A 22550-nucleotide genomic window follows, 5' to 3' on the forward strand; every position below is an offset into this window, starting at 1 on the left:
GCTTTTATTGTGTCACTGATCAAGAATCTGGGATAGGAGCAGCAAACAGCAGTGTCTGGTTTAGGTTTCTGTTGGGCCAAGCAATTCTGGCGACCGAAGAAAGAGGAATGGTTTCCGTACCTGCCACCCCAAGTCTCTGAAACTGACGTAGAGCTCATGCTTCTTGCATGCCTGCTTCTGATCAGTACTGCTGTTTTCTATAGAACAGGAAGAAAAATAGAGAGTTTATACTTCAGCACAAGTGCTTTTATCCTTCTCAGCTAGACGAGTAACTATTTGCTGTCGTCAGACCCCAATTAGGCAGCAATGATAAAGAGCAGACCTAAACATGCCACCATGTTCTCATGCAAAACATCAACACTTGTACAACGACTAAAAGAAACCACCTCCATCTAGAGCAGCAGTTTGGTTAATTGACTTAAATGAATGGGCTATGCTGCACAGAGGTCACTGTGTCGGGCTTTGAGTTTCTACTGGATGAAGCAGATGTGCACGCAGAGTAGCCGAGCCACATTTTCACAACTCTTGACTTTATTTATTCTCTCTCCCCTTTCTCCCGCTTATTTCAACATGTGTTTTTTTTTTTTCCTTTTTACTCGGTCCATGTGTTGAAAAGAATAGTCTGTTTTCGATCAAATGCTATCTCTCGCTTCTCCTGGTGACCTCTGGGGCTCTGCGGTGCATTAGTTCCTGAAAGCGGTTCACATTGGAAATGATGATGAGCGACTGGTTCTCATCATCTAGTTAAAGACCACTGCTATTCAGAGTTCTAAACAGGCCCATTTAGCCCATGTGTCGTGGCCCGGGTTGCCCCACAGCAAGCTGCAGATGTGTTCTTCCATAAAAGCCCGTGCTGCCTTACCTCCATGCAGGGAACTTGGCCCCAAGTACTCTGTAATGCTTGTGTAAATAAACAAAGACAGCAGAGGCATATTTGAAGCTCAGGCATTACAGTCTAATGTTTCAGTGCTTCACATAAACACAGCCCTCTCACACCTTCAAAACAAAGGCCTTGAATATTCATCGCAGGAATCACATCCATTAAAGGGATGTACTTTTGCATTTCGGTACATGCACGTGCTTGTGTGTGTGTTAGCGCCTCAATAAGCATGCTGCATGAGTTGGCCCTTTTATTATGAAACTGTAGAGTACCAGTTATTTATTTCCCATTCCATGAATTCTTCACTAAGGATACAAAAGACAAATGGATCCGGGGGTTATCCCAACACGCCAGAGTAAATCATAGCTGAATGTTTATAAAACACAAACACATTTTGTGTTTACCTGCAACATTGGCCACTCTAAGCGCCTCTTGGCTTTTTGCCCCTTTCGGGCGGTTGGGGTTACGCTGTTTGCCCCCTCCTGTAGCTGAGCGGATGCTTCGCAGGTGCACCTCAGTGGCTTTGAAGAAGGCCACCATGAAGGGCTGTTTATTCTGAGGCCCACTGCGACCAACCAGGCCTGCCGTACGAGGACTGATACTCTCTCCTGTAGGGGGTGACAGAGAGGACAGTGGAACAGGTGTTCAGACAGATCAGTGTGCAAATGAGAAAAGCTGAGCTCCTGAATTTAAATAAATATGTCCCTGCTTAGTGTGGCTGTTTTTAAGTTTTTATTTTGCATATAAACTGCTCTTACTGAAACCACTTTCGCTGCATTTGGTTTTACACATGTGACTTTCTTCTCTGAATTCCTCTCCCTTCTCCACCTCTGAAATAGCAAGAACAAACGCAGCGCTGAACATCAAAGCCTCCCTTCTTGTGTTTGCGTGGGTGTGTTTGTGCTTGCGGGTGTACAAGCACTGCAGTAGTGTCTATCTGGTTCCCGCATGGAAGAATGTGTGTCTGATCACTGTTCAGTGGTAAATCAAGGCTTCTGGTCGCTGCTGGCGACGAGAAGTCGCAGGAACCTGTCTGTACACGCTCATCCATAACCCCTTCATACCTGATCCAACACACAAACACACACTCATAGATATGGCCTCACCAGCACACCCACTGCACGCCTCGAAGGCTACATAGTGTCTGTTTTCCTCGCCTAACATGTAACATCCTGCCATCCTTTGATGGATGATATTCTCAAACACTCCCTGCTGACTGTTTGTTGATAAAGTTTTCGCTGACAAACATTTAAGGCTCTCGATGACAAACTCCTGCTGAGATGTTATCCTTTGGTTAGCACACTGTATTTTCCGCATGTCTGCTAATGATGCTGAGGGTATGGCGGATGATAGTGGTGATGAATGATGAGAAGCAGGGTTTGATTTATCTTTCCACGCACAAGGAAGAAATCATCTGACTGTAACCTTTACAGCGATGATGGAGGCCTTTGTCTGTTGCAATACAATGCCGACCTTCATTTGTGTTCAACATCTTACCTTAATCATCTGCACAGTACTGTGATTCATGCTGTTTATTCACGCAAGCTTGTTATTTTGTAACGTTTACCCTTAAATATAGCTGAAACTCTTTTGCATTAGAAACCTGTATTCTGAAGACATTTTAAGGTGCACCCTCTTCTGCTGTAGTAGTTCATCTGCTTCAAATTTTGATGTGTTTATGTGTTCAGAGCTGTTCTTCTGCATACTTTGGTTGTATTGAGCTGTTATTTACTGTTACCTCTGACATCTGACATAAAAAAAGGTATTTTCTCATTCTCTGTAAACTGTAGAGGTGGTTGTGCGGAAAATTCCAGTAGCTCAAAGGTTTCTGAAACACTCACACCAGCGTGTCTGGCACAAATGACGTGCCATTTTCAAAGTCTTACTTAAATCACCTTACTTCTCCCTTCTGATACTTGATTTGAATTTCCATTGACCCATGGAAATTCTGATGCATGCCTAAATGCACTGAGTTGCTGCCATGTGGTTGGCTAAGTAGACATTTGCGTTAATGACCAAATAAATGAAAACTTACCCATCTTACCCTTGCAAATCTTACAGTTTGCATATACAGAGTCTAGTATTTTTTATATTTTTTTTATTGGCTAGCCTCTGTACCTTTGTTCATGTCCTTTTCTGTAGCAATTTGTGAGTGACAGCTATTAATTTCTGTGGAAATCACATTACACAAGTACACTAGCTCAGTTACCTGGCACATACCCATCAGACAGTAAATATAGTTACAATCAAAATATTTTTTCCTGCCCATTTGTTTTTTTATGGGCACATCCATGGACCACTTAAAGTGGTCCTGATACGTGTCAGAACAAGCACGTATCAGGACTGATGGCTTCCACTGAACTGAATCTCTTTCTTTGTGTTAAATCAGTGACCCTTGAACTCGTTTTCTTTCTAGAAAATTAAAACAGATACACTATTCTTTCTGAACTCAGCTTTTTCACTCCATTTTATGGTGACTGATAATGATTCATGCCACAGTTCATACTATTGGCAGTTTTTTGTTCTTCCTCAGTCACCTCAGGACTTTACAGTAAAACTCTGAGTTGAGATTCTGACTCAGGAAAACTCATTCATGACATCCTGTGAACGTCTTGAAAAAACCCTTCGACCGCTGTGTAGTTTCTCAGTCATAGCCAGGCACTGAAGTCTCCTTATCAGTAATGACTGGGTCAGTATGACACAAAAGTTCAATATTAGCTCTTTGCGCAATTTTGAGTTTCACAGTGAACAGAACAGGACTTCCGGGGAATGAGCCAAATGTAGCAGGAGCACTGGAAGCAGTGCAAGCGCACAAGGAAAAAGCTGCCAAATTTAAAGCTGGACAGGTTTTTGCTCTTTATGGGCCAAGTCACTAAACATTTTGATCACACTCTGTGTATTTCTGTGACATTCATTGCCCTGACCATTTGTGCTGTCCAGAGCCAGCTGTAGACCCAGATTTCTGCCAGGGTTCAGGACCCAGTGGTTACTGGTGGCTGTTACATCAAACACCAACCAGCCCTCCTCCGCTGCCCAGATCACTCTCGAGTCCAGCAGAAATAGGTCTGACTCCCTGAAAGGGACAAGAAAACTCACTTAAAATTAGATATTGACTTGCACTATTTTTTTTTTTAAAGGTAGAGACAAGGTGGCAGCGTGTGCAGCTAAGTGACCAAAGCAGAGCTGTTGAGGGGAGAGAGGGAGTGTGACAGAGTCAACCAAAGAGAGAGATGAAGCAAGACAGACAGTAAGGCAAGGGAGGCGGGGAGGGCTCCAGCTGGTGAGGCCCAGGGGAACACTTCATTTTCTTAATTGACAATAATGGCTTTATAAACGACGGGTCCTTTCATACACTACACACGGTCCATCACTGGCTGGAATTTTGTGGGAGAGCCAAAAAGCCAAAGAGAGAAAGGGAGCAAAAAGTACAGCTGTGAGAGAGGACAAGAATGTGTGAAAAGAGAAACAGTGCATATCCAAGTCGGTCCTATTGTTCAGCAGTAAACTCTGACCCTTTCTGCCCTTTCACCATTGGAGACTAAATCCCTTGTTCTTCATGTGGCCATTCATGTATCCCGACCTATTTTCTGACTGGGAAGATAATGTGTCACAGAGCTCTGGTTCATTCATGTACCTGGGCCTGTCTTTGGCAAAGGGATAAATGACGGTGTTGTTCCCTTTGGATAATAGAAACCTTTAGGAGGGGCTGAAGATAGCTGGATATGGGCCATTCCAGGGTTACATGTATAACTACTGGTAGGTGTATCAAAGCCTTCAAGATAAGTTGTTAAAACTTTAATTCATTTATAAATTTTAGGTAGTTTTTCCATGTCTCAATAGAAAAAGCATAGATCTATGACATAAAATGATTGATGACTAGACTTCCTTGAATTTATTGAATTTGTTTTCAGGTTCTGGGCCTACCCCTCTGTTAAGCTGTTACTTACTGGGACATTTGTATAAGACAGGGCGATAGTTCTTGCTATTTTTTTTTTTTTTTCCAGATCAGTCAAAGTGTTTGCTACAGGAAACATACATTACAACAAAAGGAAGCATTTCTTACTGATAAATAACGTCAGACTAAAAGTCTGTTCTTGGGAAGATGAGCGATTTGAACTAAATATTAACATATCATGATGCCATGTCGTTTTTTTTCCACTGGCAAGGACCCCACCCCAGTTATGATGAGACAATGACAGAGAATAGCAGTAAAGCCTGGGTAGGTAACCCTTGTATGGACTAGGAGGTGAGAACTAATAAAAAGAAAAGAAAAGGTGAGGCAAGGAAACAAGAATATACTAGCATGTAGGGAGAAGACGCTTATAAATGTACAACCGGCAGGTTAGTAAGTGAGGTGTGGTCCAGCCCCTGAAACTGTCTTTTCAGCATCCAACTAATCTTTTGAAACACATAGCCACAAACCAATGCTCACCTGTCTGAGTGTTCCTCCAACACCTGGTAGATGCTGATACGGAAGGTCTCATTATCATACCGTTCATGGATGAAGTCTTTATATATACGGAATTCGGCAGCAGTGACTGCCTCACCCTCAGGGATTCGTGATAGATCGAATTTGAACTCTCGATGATGCCGCCGCACCGGTAGGAATTCTTTATCGTGCTCCACTGCAAAACATAAACATAAAAAAAATATGAAAAATGTATCTTTAAAGAGGCTGTATGTATTCAAAGAAGTGTGGGGAAATACATATAAAAATACAACTAATCCATTAGTCACAGTACAGAAACGAGCACTGCGTATTATTCACAAGGCTGGTTATCTAGATCATACTCACAAATTCTTTCTTCAGGCAAAGTTACTTAAATTCCAGGATCTGGTTAATTACAATACATCCATAATTTTGTATAAAGCTTTTACTAAACTTTTACCGGCAAATTTACAAACTAGATTTGAAATTCGAGAAAAGGTTTATAATGTGAGAGGCTTTGGAGAATTCAAATTACCCAGAACTCGAACAACCCGTAAAGGCTTTTGTGTGTCTGTATGTGGTGTGAAAATCTGGAACAGTCTGAGTTTACAATTGAAACAATGCAAAAATATTCATAGATTTAAATTTCTCTACAAACAGTTGGTCTGGTCACAGTATACTCAATGATGGGTTTTAGTGTGCTCTGTAATGTCTGTCCTCTTACCATTGCTGGTATGGATTCCAAAATAAAAAATAAAAAATAAAGTGTGCGTATGTATGTACATATATGTACTTGTGTGTGTAGATATATATGTATGTATATGTATGTGTGTCTGTTACTTGTAGTTATTACTGCCTGTTACCTGTGGTAATGCAATTTATAATTTATATATTCTGTATTCAGTTATGAAGGCTCTAATTGTTGGTTGCGAGCTGCCGCTTAGATGCTTGTATCTGCCCGGGGCTGTTGATGGGTCTGTATGCAATGATGGGCGTAGCTGCGGGAAGTTTATTGTTTTTTTTTGTTGATGAGTGAGTATAGGGGTGGGATTTAATAAGTTTTCTTCGTCCCACTCCTTTTTCAGGCAAGTTTTGTTTTTTGTTTTGTGTATTTTATGTTCAATATAGGTATTTGTTGTGCCTGAAAATGAATAAATAAATGAATGAATGAATGAATGAAAGAATGTTTCCCATTCACATGAGTTATGTTGCATTCTCCCCTTTAGCAGTGATACAAAATTTTTACAGGCAGACACAAAGAGCTAATGTGACTTTTTTTATGAAACTTAAAAGCTTTTTGTGTGGTATTGAGTTGCATCTTCCAGGGAAACAAAACATATGCTTGCAAAGTAGGAAGACAACAAATGTCTTTTACGCTCAGACTTTCTACAATTCATTTTTCCTAAACCATCCATCATCCTCAGTTATTAGCGAGGAGATGACATAGCTTGTCAGACTCGGGGTCAGCCCCAAATTAAACACATCTATAGCTATTCAATACACATGTTGGCTTATGATTGAAACATTCATGAGAACTAGCACTAAAAGCAATGCATCTGGCACACACTGAGCCGTGATAGAGAGATGCGGGCGGACTCTGACAGCTTTATGAGCCTCTTTCTTCCCCCTCTCTTCCCTTCATAGCCCCAGAGAGTCATCCAGTCTGCCCTTCATCTGGTTCTCATGAGTTGGAGCTTGATGTTCGGTGTACCCCTTCCCCACCCCTTGTTCTCTCTCATCCTCACATCCCAGCTTTCCAACCCCTCCTGTACCTCCCTGACCTTGCTCATCTCATGTCCCAGCAGGAAATCCCAGGGGTCAGTGCCTTTCTTATCTCATCATCTCCTGAGGCACCCGCCACTTTTGTCTTTATTAGCTGATAGACAGGTTCCCCACCCATATAAGTATGTATGCATATACACACAAATATAAAATATGCACTCAAATGTACAAAAAGAAATCAAAGAAAATAATAAATATACATTATTGAGTCAGGCTCAAGTGATATTGAAACTTTTTTTTTTTAAAAAAGCTTTTTTTTTGCTTGTGTTTAATTTAAATGAAAGAGGAGGGTGACAGGAAATGTCAGTGGATCGCCATAGTTATAGGATTTGTCCTCATCTGTCGAGATATAAAGTGGGATTGTGGGTGAAATGACACTTTCTTCTGATGACTTATGTGTTAGATAAATTTCCAACAGCTCATATGTGTTGTTATAGGCTTCAACAGACCCCCTTTAAGTACATTACTTCATTACATTTGGAGAAATTGATTTGTAGAACACAGGTATCCCCTTGGTCAGTCACCTATAGTTAACAAAAGTTCAAATATAGGGTTAGGATTACAGTTTTTCTCAGTCGCTTTGGTGCGTTTCTCAGATCAGAATTGAAATTCTCATAACTATTAGTTCAACCTCCACAACACTCAGTCATTTGTGCACATCATAGTAGCAATTTCTCCTCTCTCTGAACAAACTGCAAATGATTTTGGACATGAATCAGTTGCTTCCATACATTTCCCTGCTGCTTTCTGACATTTCCATTTGCTTATGTCATGTCAGTCAAAAGTAATCATACCTATGGATGCTGAATAGTCATTCCCAATAAAACTAATAGTCATACATCCATTGCTTAAGTCATCACACACAAAATTGTTGAACTAGTTATCACATGCCAAATATTGGCCATCTGTCAAGCAAATCCTATACCTTTCTGTATCATTGTTCTTGGAAATGTCTCCGAAATTGAACAATTGATCTCAGGTGAATTACAGCTGTCACTCATGAGGAGGCTCTACCAAATGGGTGATTTTATGTTTACATGTATTCTACAGTGAACAAGTGACTGTAGCATATTTTTCTTTTGCACAATTCTGTAGGATTACAAACACTTCTACACAATGGAAATGTGAAACGTACATATTCAGTGTCTTAGTTACTCCCAAGACTCCCATAACATCTACAGTGACTTTACTGCACATTTCAGATGGCTGTACAGGTAGGCCATAGTGCTGTTGTCAGCATTTTCAGGTGTCACCAATTGTTTTTGCAATGGGAAACACTGAAATTATAAACTGTCATAGTGGAAACATGACAATGCCATTTGACTATCTTGTTCATAAAGATGGTGTCAAGACTTTTCATTTTGATGGCACTGACAGTTTCATTGACATGGATACTTGCTTTTGAGGTATGGCTAATCAATTCTGTGCATGTGACGTGCTTTTGCAGGCTATCCACTAGGTTTTGCAGTTTGCACTAATTGTTTTGGGAAATGCACTAACTGCTGTGCAAATGTTAATGGTGTTCTGAGAAACGCACCAAAGCGACTGAGAAAAACTGTAAGTTTCTCACAAGAATTTTAGGCAGCTATTCCAGCCAACAAAGCAGAAAGGTGCCCAAAATCTTATACAAGTCACAAGTAACATACACAAGTATGTAGATAGATAGATAGATAGATAGATAGATAGATAGATAGATAGATAGATAGATAGATAGATAGATAGATAGATAGATAGATAGATAGATAGATAGATAGATAGATAGATAGATAGATAGATAGATAGATAGATAGATAGATAGATAGATAGATAGATAGATAGATAGATAGATAGTGTTGGGGCATAACGGAGTACATGTACCGACATTACGTATTTAAAATACAAAATATGAGTAACTGTATTCCGTTACAGTTACCGTTTAAAAAGGTGATATTCAGAATACAGTTACGTTGTTGAAATAAAGGGATTACACACGGCGGTCTTTTCCTGTTTCATATGTTAGGCTATGCTCTCTCTAGAAGCATGTAAATATAATAATAATAACCACTGCAGCCTTTCAACACCTCTCTCTGTCTCTTGCTAGCAAAGTTAACCCACACAACAAAGTAAAGCTAGTTTTTGGCTACGAGCCCAACACGGAACCCGACGTATTGGTCAGAGGTCCGTTTACCTCGGTTCGGAGCCACGGACCTGTTTTATATACACGCGGAATAGTTTTCTATACGAGATCGCTGCAAAAAAGTGCAGCCTTACCTAATGTCCACCCTACTGTTACTCATTTTATATTAAGATTTAAACATCCAGTTGGTATTGGTATGGCGAGTAACCCTCAATAAATCACACAGCAATAGTACATTCATGTAGCTGTAAAAAGCATGACAATATATTAAGTAATCCAAAGTATTCAGAATACGTTACTCTCATTGAGTAACGTAACGGAATACGTTATAAAATACATTTGGGGGCATGTATTCTGTAATCTGTAGTGGAACACATTTTAAAAATAACCTTCCCAACACTGTCGATATAGATAATACAAGTACAAGGATCTCTTTCCTACATCCCCTTTCATTTCTATCTTTATTAAACCCTGTTGCTGAAGGACAACGTACAATGGCAGCACTGTGAGATGATTCGGTATAAGAAAGGATCTAATTACTCTTCAGTGAGGCACAGCTTTAGGCTCCCATTGTTCTCCATCTATGGGCACACACTGAACTGGTTTCAAAAGCTGTACAGCTTTTTAAATTCAAGGTTTTGTGGATTTCACCACATGCTTTTATCAATTCAACACCAGTGGATCTAGGCAGTGCCACTTGTTTATTATCTCTTCTCATCAGAGCCTTCATTGAGCTCCCACCCTGAAGTCAAACATTACAACATTATACTGTGTTTTGACAATACATGCATGCATACAAGCTTGCTTATACCTCTCCACCTGCAGGTCACCTCAAGCTCAGACTCTACTGCACACTGGATAACAGCACAGTGATGGCTCACTTTTGGCCTCTGACCACTTAAAGCAAAGTCTGTCTGTTTGGGGCCTTTGTTGCAGGCATATGCTGTAAAAGAATTTAACATTTCTGATCATTTGAGGTTCAAAGACTCCTATGTAACTCTAAAGAAGTGTGAAAAAGAAATATATATTCTCTTTCATATTCCTACATCACTATCATGTATCATCTTCCAGGACCTTCTAGGACACATCCCCACACAACAGGACATGCCTGCAATATTATGAGGAATGCAACAAGTAAGGACTACCACTTTAATGTTATTATTCCAGGAAACAATTACTTCTTGTTACTAATTTACCCTGGAACCTTCTCACACAATTTTAGAGCCTGCCTATTCTTCTACTGTCCCAGGGAACTCTCCCTCCTTCTGTAGCCCAGTGCAGGTGCAGTCCCTCTGGGGAGAAAGCCAGACCTGTTCTTGAGCCCCCCCTGAGCAGCCACCCCGCCCCTTTACTGTAAAAGCTCTTTATCTTTGCTTATGAGAGCAGTTGGATGCTGCTGCTGTAAAACTCCCACACTAAATATTTTCCTCTCACATCAAATGTCCACTCTTCAGTGCTGGTATTTGTGTAATTTGTGTAAAAAAATATAACGCAGCGTACAGAGTGCAGCTAAGGCCTCTGCTATAATTCTTCCGTTTTCTCTCTTTTAATTCTCTCCAAAGGAAGCAGTCGTCAGATGAGGGGACAAGGCACAGTTAAAGCCAAGTGAGTGCATTTATGACTTCCTCTGGGAGGAAGTGAGTAGCCTTCACCCCACCTGTGTCGCAAAAACACACACCACAAACATGGCGAACACACCCTCTGATGCCATGTGAACCCTTCATTCAGAGTTTTCAACGTCCAAATCAGTCGGAGTCCTTAACACGGACACACACACACACACAAACAGAAAAATAGTCCATTGCACACGCACAACTATCACAAAGTATTGCCTGTGAAGTGAACAGTCTTGTGCGTCACAGCACGGTAACACAATCATTATGGGTTTTTGTAATCCATAATTAGAGACGCAACAACACACAAATGCAAAGAGGCAAACACACACACACACACAAGCACTTACTCTTACACAGCGAGCTGCTTTTATCATTTGGTCTTAAGACGTCTGATTGCTTTTTCTAAAAACGCTGATGATGCATGGTTATCCCATATCATTTAACAAGAAACAAGAGCAGGCCACACACGTGCACAGCAGCACACATCACAGATATCAGAGGGACAGTGAGTCCTCCATCCTCTCAGTTTACCATGCACCTGGCAGCCAGAAGGTTTTTCATGAACACTGTATTAGCATCTTAGCCCGTGCTAAGCCAAAACCGCAATTCTTTCTCGAGAGAAGAATCAAATGTAAAAAAGGATCATTCTGAACACATTTTTTGAATTATCAAAAAAACCAAAAAAAATCCAACATGTCTTTGTGTTAAAACAGATATTGTGTGTATAGACATAGACTCCTATAACACTTTTTGAGATAGATTTACATGCCCCCCTACCACCACCACCACCAGCAGCTCACAAGAAAAGGACAATATGTTATTTCAGCACTTTGTATAAAGCCACGGCTTTAATGTCACATACACCTTTCTGGTTGCATAAATAAATCAAACTGAAATAGTCCCCAGAAAGTGCACTTACTCACTAATTTACTTGTGTTAGACTAACATTTGAGTAAATTACTGCTCTGTGAAATCATAGGGCTCAAGGACTTTTATCCATTAGAAAAAGGGGATTTAAAAAAGCCCACTCACATTTAAAACCTACATATTTAATAACAGCAAAAACAGACACGACCACTGTTGATTTACACTTCAATAACTTTTTTAACCATAAAATAACAATTTCAAAATGAGTAACTGCCACATTAACACATGTCAAAGAGAGTGACTCCCCTTTTCATTTCCACTCTGGCCTCAAATGCATTACGTAACTTTGCCTGATTGGACACAATTTTTCCACAAGAAGCATGCTGCTTACTGCTCAAAGGCACTATGTCACAAACCACCAAATATGAGCTTTGTGACAGCTTGAAGAAGACCAAAGAGGACGCTGACTAAGAACTCTAAGCAGGGGGGAAAAGTCTTGTGCAAGAGGCAGGACAAGAGTAAATCTTTGGCTTGCTTTAAGTCTGAATAGTGAGAGCTCAGCACTGATGTCAACCTGGCACTCATGCAACTGAATTAGGAAGTAATATTAACTGGCTTACTAGGAGTATTTATTGACCATTAAAAATGGGTAACCCACATATGTCCATTAATAAGTCAAAGATTAATACACAAAAGTTACTTTTCAACACAAATAAAGAGTTTAGCCTTGTCTGATTGTTAGTAGGATTACTCAAATATAATAAATAAATTTGCCTGGAATTTTTTTGCCAAAGATTTAGCAATGATTGAATTTCATTCAGATCCTTTTTTGTTTGTTTGTTTTGTTCTTTGCAAAACAGGACATGTTGCATCATATTTCAACAAATAGTACATATGAAACTGAAGAAAATGTGGGAAATACTGTCTTGTTTTTGTTCTCAAGAAAGTATTATAAACTAATCTGGATCCAGATACATCTCTGGATCCGGGGACTGATCTCATGCATGATGTGGAGGGAATTTTCAGCCTGGGTGCAAATATGTACTCTCAGACCTCTCTTGTTATTATCATATTATGGAGATGAACAGTAATACACAGGTCTAGAGTGTATGTTGTCCTTCCTTCTCTGTACTTGTGTCCTATTCTTTATGCTTATATATGATTAGCTGGGTTCTTCTCTTGCTTTTGTGGGAACTAAACCTGATAGATCACGGGACGTAAGCAGCAGCAGTAATGGTAATCAGCTCTTATTCTAAGTCACAAGGGAGGCTGTAGCAAAAACATCTACAAAGTGAATAAATACCAAGCCAATGAAAAATTATATTAATTTTTAAGTGTTCTAGTGCTGCTAATCAGCACCAGATGTGATACATCTCACTAAACAGATGTGAAAAGAACTAAACGAACAAATTTTTCTCTCATTGTGGAGATGGAGAAGTACCACACAGACCTGCACTTCCATGTACATATTCCTCTGTGTTGCCTCGATGACTTGATATGGGACCACCGGGCCCTGCACCATTCATGCCCCTCTGTCTGTTCCCATAGGAGCTGCCACAGTTCCTTCTCCACATATTGTGTGTTAAGAGCAAGATAATGGAGACCAGAGAAGGGAAGGAATGACTAACTGGTGAATTAGTTTAGACATATAAGAGGCTCTGGCTTGCAGACAACACTGTGTCACACACTTGTGCGCTCAGAAGCAGTTGTGTCACGCTATAGTCACACCAGAGGCACGCAGCTCTAGTTTTATAGCTAGTAGCCAAGTCAGGTAATAGCAAGTGAAGAACTCCAATATTTCTTTTTTAAATACACACTCATATGTCACATTCATTCCCTCCCCGCCCTTCTCTCTATTGCTCCTTGCATTCCTCTTCACAGTGGGCTGCCCGTGGTGCTGAGGCTAATACAGATGTTTCCCGCTGTCTGCAGGCCAAAGCAGCTGTGCAGAGAAACTTTATCTTTTCGGCGTCCAACAAGTCCCCTGAACTAAACCTCCACCATCACGTCTGGCCCAGTTTTTAGTATGTCCTACACACAGGGCCATATGATACCAAATTTCCCTGCCTATTCTCCTGAATCAACAGTATTGATTATCACCACTGGCCTCCTAGTATTAATTAACTTGTTGTTTTATGGTCCCAGAGGTGCTGCGTGGTATTTAGTCTCCAAACTCATACTCTGCCCCTCATCTCCAGAGGTTTAGGCCTCCTGTGCTCCCAGACATAAAACATTTCAACACTTTCTCAAGTTCTTTTGTATGTTTTTCTACTCCCCATCTCTCTTTCACACACATCCACACACTTTCTCTGAATGCAAAACATAGCATTCCCTTCCTCTTCCCTTAATTTCTCCATGCTTTTCTATTAAACACAGCAGAGAGAAGCAGAGAGATTTCCACCTTTCATCTATTCTTGAGTTGCTGAATTTGTTTGTCGCTGTCTTTCTTTATTACAGCTTCTTCCCCAGCTGTGTTTGAGGAGGCTTCTCACATGTGGGCCAGAATAAAGTCTGGCCTACAAAGTATGCGTTGAAGGCCAGTCTTTCCTCTTTGCATGCAGCCTGTCCTTGACACTGTGACTGTAACACATCTTTCTTCCTCCTCTAGATTTATGTAATCGCTTCTGTGTACACTCCCAGTGAATGAAAAAGCACATGCATATTTATCTACTTTAATGTGTACAAGTGTGGAGAGCAACGTATGCTCACTTTCCTGCTCAGAAAGAATGTTTCTGGAGCTAATTAGTGTTATTGAGTGCACGTTTTATTGCCTTCTGCTGGACAGGGAGTGAGCAGAAGCAAAGGAATGTAATAGCTAGTACAGATAGCCCGGCCTTCCACTCAGGTAATTTCTCTTAATGTACTCCACAATTTGATGTACTGCACCAAGGTCTAGTGTGTAAATAAATACCACAAATGGAGACAATTAATCTCTTTTCTCATAAGCTTCCAACAGCTTCACAGAGTACACAGCTGACAAGATCAAGGAAGATTATGTTTTTTTCCCAATGTCTTATCTAAGAAATTCACCTGTTGAACCCAGGAGTCCGAAATGATATCTGGATGTACATAACAGAACCTCTGTGCATTTGGCCAGGCTAAGGCACTCGCTGAGAGAGATGATGAAACAATCTGCGGGTGGGACGATGTGGCGAGTGGTCAAAAAGCCCAGATGTACTAAGCAGCGGGCGTTCTAGCTCTGCCTCAATGATAGACGGACCTCCTTCATTGCCAGGAATGCTGCACTCATTTTAGTGTTTCTAATAATTTTACTCTCCTTCCTTGCATATTTCTTTTGTCCATATGTGGCTCTAATTCTGCAGTAACTGAAATAATTTGCTTTTTGGCTAAAACCCCAATATGCATATTGAAATGCAAAAACCTGATCCACTGAATAAAAAATATTTCCACACATTTTCCTACTTTTCTATCGTCTGCGTTACTTTGGCCTTGCCTTATCAGTGCGCAGCAGCATCTGCACTCCCCTGCACTTCCATGACAGCAGGTACCAAACAGTGAAGCTGAGAGGGCAGATGGGGTGAGAGCAAAGTCAAAGATCCTGGGACCAATAGCTCTGTTGATGCAAAAACAAATGCACCGCTCTTTGCATGGCACTGAGGCACTGACAGGGCAGAGGGGAGAGAAAGAGAGAGAAGGAATGAAATGAAAGAAGAAACATGAGGATAAAGGCGGATCGCAAATAGATGCCACACATTTCATTCCTTATTGTCTTTCCTTGTGTGAACATCTTGTGCTTGTGAATTTTCATGTTGGAGCCGTGACGGGAGTGCGAACTCAAACACTATTTTAGAGCCACCTACCCTGCCCAGTCACCAGCTGCATTGTGTAATGTGTGTTAGTTCTCCTAGCAGAAGATTGCGTTAGCGGAAGCCCATAATACTGACCAGATTCCTCACCAGGCTCCGACAGCCAAATCAAAGCTTGTAAAAGCCAAGCAACAAATGTACGCAAGTGGTTTTATGATAAGTGCTGAAATATTGTGCCTGTGAAGCATGGAACATGAACTGGCTGTCACAGGTTTCTATTTCTTCAGGCAAGCAGCTGAGTTTCCCTTGAGTTTCCTCACAGCTATTTTATTTATTTCAAGAAGGAATGGGCTGTGATTCCACCAAATGAACAACAAGCTGATAAAAACAGGGTGTCAATGTGGCCATCGCACGTGCGTAAGACACTGCACTGTGATGCAGGAGACAATTTTAAGAAGTTTCTCCTTCTGCCAACATGAGTATTGTATGTGAATTTTCCTGAGGTCTATAATAAGGGGTGGCTTGGCTGGATGAGGAGGGTGTGGCTCCTGTGGTCACAAAATTAGAGAACATAAAAACAGGGGGATGAGGGGAAGAGTGGGTGAGTGGGGGAAACTGAATGGCTGCAATTCCACATCTCTGAGTTGTTTTATCCTATAGTTAATCCCTACAGTTTATCCCTGTCTTCCAGCACATTATATCAAAACAAAGACTGCTGTAGATTTAGGATGTGGCTGCTTTATAGTCACAGTCACCTTTCAATAATGTCTGATTGCCTTTGACAAGGGAGCTGATGCAAGTTGCACGTTCCAATATTCAGAACCGTCACTGTCGAGTAGGTTCTTCAGATTCACTCCTTAGTTAATGAGTAGTTGAAAAATGAACTGTGATTTGATGTAGTGAGCAACATAAAAAGATTTCAGTTAACCTCTATTATACATCATACAGAAAAAAATCTCAATATAGGGTATTTCAAAGCCAAATTGAAGGAATCTTTTTTTTTAAAACTGGATTTGTTTGCTGTCTCATCTTTATTTTGATAAAAAGATCAATATTACATCCATGGCAGAGCTAAATTAGCTTTGTACAAAGATTTAAAGCACGGGGCAGCATCTAGCCTGGCTACATCAAAACTACAAGCATCTCTGAAGTTCACCAGCTGTTTTATTCATACAAAAACAGAAATGTAAAAATGACAGCTTTAGGGTTTTAAGGAGGAGTTGTGTCAGATAGAGGATGACAGTATACAGTAAGCTACTGGAGCAATGAAGAAATAGATTGGCAAATAAACCTCGGCAAAATGTTGCTTTTACACTTCACTGTTTTCATTAATTAAACAAACAGGGTGTAATTAGTGCAAGTCTCAGCTGCCCTGCTGCTTCATGTTTCACAGCGAGCTATTGATCTTTTTACCCAACAGTCCACTACAAAGTGATAAAGCGTGTTCACTGAACAGCCAAATTATTGCTTTAAAACAAAAACATCTGCATGGCTCTATACCAGCAGAAGCAAGTGAGAATGACTGTACCAAGAAAGTCCCAAAAACTTTATTCTGGCGGAAATGGGTCGCAACGTTTTCAGTGAGAGAACTGTTTCGTCACTCATCCAAGTGACTTCTTCGGCCTCTTTGGAGACTGACTTTATCACTTTGTAGTGCTTCGGCTTTTTGGGATTGTCTTACCTGGATGATTGAGCATGCATCAAGATACCAAGAAAGTCTTTACAGTCAGTGTTTCTTCGAGGTTCTCACATATTCTGTATAAATCTCAGATTTGTGATCCTCAGTGAAGCATGAGGTAGAACCCAGAAGTAAGGTTTATGGGTGCAGAGGGCAAACATGTTTTATGGCTGCAGTGAGAGTAAGAGGTCAGCAAAGCTGCTGTTAGTATAATCTCAAACCTCTCCATGGCCTTCAAGCAAAAGACGTCTGGTTTGACCACAAGTCTTAAATGTAAAGACTCTTCTTCCTGTGGTTACTGTTTCTTCTTGTGCAAAGGCTCAAAGGCATGTGTTCGTGACCGTGCACACACTCCTGCTGTGGCAAGTTAATGATCGTTAAGTGTGAGTAAGTTATAGCATGAAACTTTGCTGACCCTTTCCCAGAGAGTCAGTGCTGTCAGACCCTACAGCAGTATAAATGCATCACGCAGGCATGATGTCATCAGTAGCTGCCAGTGGGCAGGATGTTTCCTAACGTGGTAATCGCTCTACTGTGGATAGTCACTCTGTACCCAAGAGATCAAACTCTCTTTGCTCTTTATAGGATAAACATCTTGAGCAAGCTACACTTCCCTTGCACTCCACTTTTCATCACCAGTCTCCTTTTAGCATACGGAAAGTATGACTTACTTGTTCCCAGTTCTGTGTTTAAAACACTGTTAGAGTGAGAGCAACCGAAAAATAAAGAAAAAGACAGATCATTACAGGGTATCAATTTGTATAATTTAGTGCAGTGTTCCAGTCTTGTTTGTTCAGCCCCTTTTGACTGACTACGCATATCTGGTTTTAGGTACCAGGTGTGTTATTAGAGTTAATGAGCTCTATAGGGATCTAAAGGAGGTGCAAATAGTGGTAGTTAACTCTAGGGAGAGTGGTGCCGGGGTGAGATACCCCCTGCAGAGTAGCGGAAGCGCGCAAAGCAGGACTGAGGGGTGTGAGGGTGCCGAACAGGCACTTGGGCTAATGCGAGCCGTCAGATCTGTCCGCTGCCGCTCCGAAGCCTGAGGTGTCGCAGAAGTGTCTCAGATCCACAGGACCGGGATGAGAGAGCAAGAGAAGGTAGAGGAAAACAAAATGTGATCAGAGAAAGGGAGGCCCTACAGGCAGAAACAAAAAAGGATTATAGGAACTTTTACCGCAACTTCAACTGTAAAATGGTAACAGCGCCATCTGTGGCTTCAAGTAGTCATTAAAGGATTATGGCCCGTTAATAGTGTGGAGCTCAAGGGTATCGGTACATAACCTATTAAATGTGAAACAAAAAATCCTATTTCAGTGAGACATGCCAGAACTTTAAGAATTGCTGGCAATTAGAAAAACAAAGGATAAAATTGGTCTTAACTTGGAGTAATAACATGACACTACCATATCATAACCTTATGAATTTGCTAAATGTAGCTTCCACTAAATGATTGCCTTAGTGTAGCACTGTGATTGACTCACAGCCCCATAAGAATACATTAATCCGTGATTGCATGAGAACAGGAAAAACGCTGTGACTAACACACCTCATGAAAACATCTTGCAGTAATAGACTATGCCCTCACCTCCCTCTTCACACACACACACACACACACACACATACACACGCGCACACACACAGCACAGGTGACGATGTTGCTTCTCTTTAAGTCATCCAGGATGCAAATAGCAGACAGCCAAGTCATGGCCCTTTCCTGTGGTTGGGAATGTGAAAATGGGCATTTCAGGTAAAATTCATTATTGTTACTTAGCTATGACAGCAGTGTGAGTGTGCTAATTTTCTGGTGTGCTACATGTACATATGCGGCACACACCCAGGACCTGGGTGAGCTGCGCTCCATGCAGCAGTATGCATTCTGAATGCATGCTGTAAGTCATTTACACAGCTGGCCTTTTAAACTGAAGTGACTCAGAGAGAGGACTTCCCTGGCCTGAGGTCTGTCCCAAAGCCCACACCCACCCTAGCTGGCTGCATTGGTCTCTGCATATACTCAAACAAGCTGACAACAAAGTGTATCAGCTCTGTTGAGTGGCAATCAGCAAGGAAGAGCGAGAGCTAGAACAATTATTTTACATTCTACATAATATGGACTATTCTAGTGGCTCAGGGATCTTTGATTTTGATGGCAATTCTAAAATCAGATCCATTTTCACATATTTGACCTTAAATTTAAATGCAAACAGTGCATGAAAACGGGCCTTTCAGGAAGCAGCGCCTAGGGTACAAAGTCTGACTAATGTACCTTGGCTCAGTAGCTATGGAGACATGCAGTTTTGAGGGACAATTTTTAAATAAAAGCTACACTCATTTTGCTCTCAGACAACCTAAATAAGAAAACAAAAACCACAACGAGCAAATGTGGAAAGGAAGGAATTTGGAGAGGAAATAGTCAATCCATTTGAAAGCCATCACTTTCTTCTCTGTGAATTCCCTCTCCCTCCCTCCCTCCCTCCCTCCCTCTCGTGTAAAGGGTAACGAAATTGCATATTATCTGCTGTTTTGAATAAAGCCACCAGGATGTCTATTTGATGGTATCACATGAGAGTACGGAACCAGCCTAACAATAGTCCCTACTGATAGATTTAACACGTGGCAGATTAAATCACGAATGCGCTGTTTATATCCAAATGAGTGTCATTTGAGGGAACACTAAATATGTGCTGTGAGGAAGACTCAACCTGAGCAGATGCCATTAGTGATTACATTAGCCACAAGATTTCAAGAGGGCAGTGTGACTTTGTTGTTGTTAACATAGGAAATAAAAAAAGTTCTCCCTAGTTGATGTAAGCCATCTTGCAAAAGGTTTTTGCTAAAAAGATGTTTGCAAAATAGACAGACCAACTTTATCACTCTGCCAAAGGCTCCCTTCTCCCTCCTTTTTCGCCATCTTAGTGCCGTCTTGGCCCTTGACTTTGTGAGGCCCTTGACTTGTGTCTTGAGTCTCTGTGGTCAGATCCATCTGTGTCACAGCCTGTCAAAAATAGTCACAATGCAGCAGCTCCCACAGTAATTACACAGTGCAGTGGAGGAGCCAGTGTCACCTCCCTCTCTCTTGCCAAGACACTCCAACAATGAGCTTTCCAGGATTGAATGTAAATGTCTCACTGCTTGCAGAAAGTCAAGAAACAAAATCTATTGGCTGACAAAAACCGTAACCACCCGTATGCCTGCTACAGATTTGATTTATTTCTATGTCTGTCTGGTACCAGATTGATATGTAAAAGCTACTCTTCTGGAACCTAAATGGAGCTGTTGCTGTGACTACATAATTTGTTAAGTAAATTGAATAATAATGATGCTTTTATCAATCCATAAATCTGATAACACATGCTAATGTTTTGATTATTTACACTTTACAACCTCTGACTGTTGCTGGCAGCAATAAAAGGTCAATAAACATATTTGATTAGATAAGCACATTGGGCCAGAAAACAACTTTCAACAAAGCAGTTTTATTGATGTGAAGTATGTCCTGTGCGATTGTTATTCACTTTGTGAACAACTGAATCTAATTAAACCACACTGTGACTACACTAACATCACTGGCTGGCATTATTTGTGATGTGAGGGATGTCTCCAGATTAGAGTTAAGGGAGGACCCAGTGCACTTTGAACTCATTCTGCTGTTGACTTACTCATTCTTTAGATAACACATGGCTGACAAGTTAGCTGCTGCTGGTCCATCATCCACAGAACAGCACCTGAACATTAGCTGGTTGCACAGCTGTTTAACAGAGAAGGACACTGGAATGTGCCACTCCTGGTATTAGCTAGATAACTGCAGTATGTAAACGTGGTTATTGTGCTGGTCTCCTTTGTGTGGACACAGGTGTACCATCAGAAAAATACTTGTGCTGTTTCTTTACGTGAAGCGCTGTAAGAAGATAAAATACCACCACAGTCATTCTGCTCTTCCACCTTTGACACTTACATATCATATGACTAAAAGCCTGATTTGTCCCAAAAACAATGTGTAAGATGTAAGCAGAGTGCAATAATAAAAGTGCTAAATCTCCTTGTTAAAAAAAGAACACCGACGCGAATTAACATGAAAATTCTCAACACTTATAATCGTCAAGCCAAAGATATGTGTCCTTAAAAAAAGCTTTTTTTCAAAGTCCTTGCTATGTGTTTGATAATTAATATATAAAGACAGTCATACTAGTACTACATTTTAATAATCAAATAAAAGACCTGGGTTATTATGACGCGCATAGCAACGATTACATTGATAATATTTCGACGTGTTTATTATTCTCCACCGTCTTGTTTTTCTGGGAGGGGATTTATATAAAATTGAATGTGATGGGAGACTTAAGAAAATAAAGTGCCTACCTAAATTCACAAAGCTCATGACCATGTCTGCATCGTTTAAGAAGTTGTTGTCTTGCAGGCTGGCTATCGGTGGACCCTGTGTGGTGAAGACGGGTTTGTAAGGATAGGAGTATCTGTCCTCGTCTCCGTCTGTAGACATGGCGTTGTATAAGTCCAGCATGAACATCGGGGCAGCATTGTGTTTTCCATGGAGGTGGGGTCGCGGCCGGTGCGGCAGCCCCAAGATCGACAGGATCTCCCGCTGCATCTCTCTGCGCTCCTGGCTCTTCAGCCGACGGTGGATGAAACTGGAGTGAAACTCGTTGTCCAACGTAAAGTTCGTAAAGGCAGTGTTTGCCAGGACGCAGTAGCTCCAAACCAAGAGCAAAACGGGAGCACGCTTATCCAAAATCTGTGCCATAATGCTCGCAGTGCGTAATTGCGCCCAATTCGGATCACTGAAACTCTAAAAAAAAATGGTTAGTAAACTTTTAGCAGCAGACACTCTGTGTTTAATATCCAAAATCAGTTACGGTCCCTCATGTTGAGGGACGTGCTGCCGAGTGAAACATCAACTTCACTTCAAAGTCCTTTTATTGACTGCTTTCCTGGACGCGTGGACCTCATGCGCAACCTGCGGTCAAGCTCTACCAGCTGTAGTGCAGCCTGCAACTGCAGAGAGAAGGCTGCAGGCAGACAGGTTTCACTAGGAGAGACGAGAACAAGTTTCGAGGAGGCGCTATTTGCAAAGAGGAGTAGAGGGAGAGAGAGAGAGGGAGGGGGAGAGAGAGCGAGAATGTTATGGTTGCCTTATTGAGCAGAGCTAGCCTGGCTTTGTTGCCAGTAGGAGAACGCCTTGAGGCTACATGTGCAAATAAGAAAAGGATTAGGACTGGGTTTGTATTATGACGCTTCAGTTTATTATACACCACATTTCGTCAATGCTTTCCACATTTCCTAGTACCTGTAGGCTCGTGATAATTCACTAACGACTGATGTTAAGACAACCACAACAGACCGTTCATGGTGAGTGTACATATGGAAGGCTGATTTCAAATCATTGAGTTCTTATTTGAC

At 41.2% G+C, this 22550-nt stretch overlaps 1 protein-coding gene across 1 annotated transcript; it reads right to left on the reverse strand.

Annotated features, from left to right (window-relative positions):
* Positions 1-45: 45 nt before the first annotated feature.
* On the reverse strand, positions 46-22191 carry bmp7b (bone morphogenetic protein 7b). The gene is made up of 5 exons (XM_080897964.1): positions 21495-22191; positions 5313-5505; positions 3805-3953; positions 1285-1488; positions 46-197 (listed from the first exon to the last, which is right to left on the reverse strand). The coding sequence occupies exons 1-5, from the start codon at positions 21892-21894 to the stop codon at positions 61-63; spliced, it is 1083 nt and encodes a 360-aa protein (XP_080754090.1). The 5' UTR covers positions 21895-22191; the 3' UTR covers positions 46-60.
* Positions 22192-22550: the final 359 nt, after the last annotated feature.

This window comes from Rhamphochromis sp. 'chilingali' (assembly GCF_963969265.1).
Source record: "Rhamphochromis sp. 'chilingali' genome assembly, chromosome: 12".
In the NCBI taxonomy this organism is placed as follows: Eukaryota; Metazoa; Chordata; class Actinopteri; order Cichliformes; family Cichlidae; genus Rhamphochromis; species Rhamphochromis sp. 'chilingali'.

Coding starts and splice junctions, on each gene's coding strand:
- bmp7b (XM_080897964.1), bottom strand. CDS start 21,894: ATGGCACAGATTTTGGATAAGCGTGCTCCCGTTTTGCTCTTGGTTTGG. Junction 3,954..5,312: donor TTGGAGGAACACTCAGACAG/GTGAGCATTGGT, acceptor TGTCCCTTTCAG/GGAGTCAGACCTATTTCTGC. Junction 198..1,284: donor TAGAGTGGCCAATGTTGCAG/GTAAACACAAAA, acceptor CCTGTTCTATAG/AAAACAGCAGTACTGATCAG.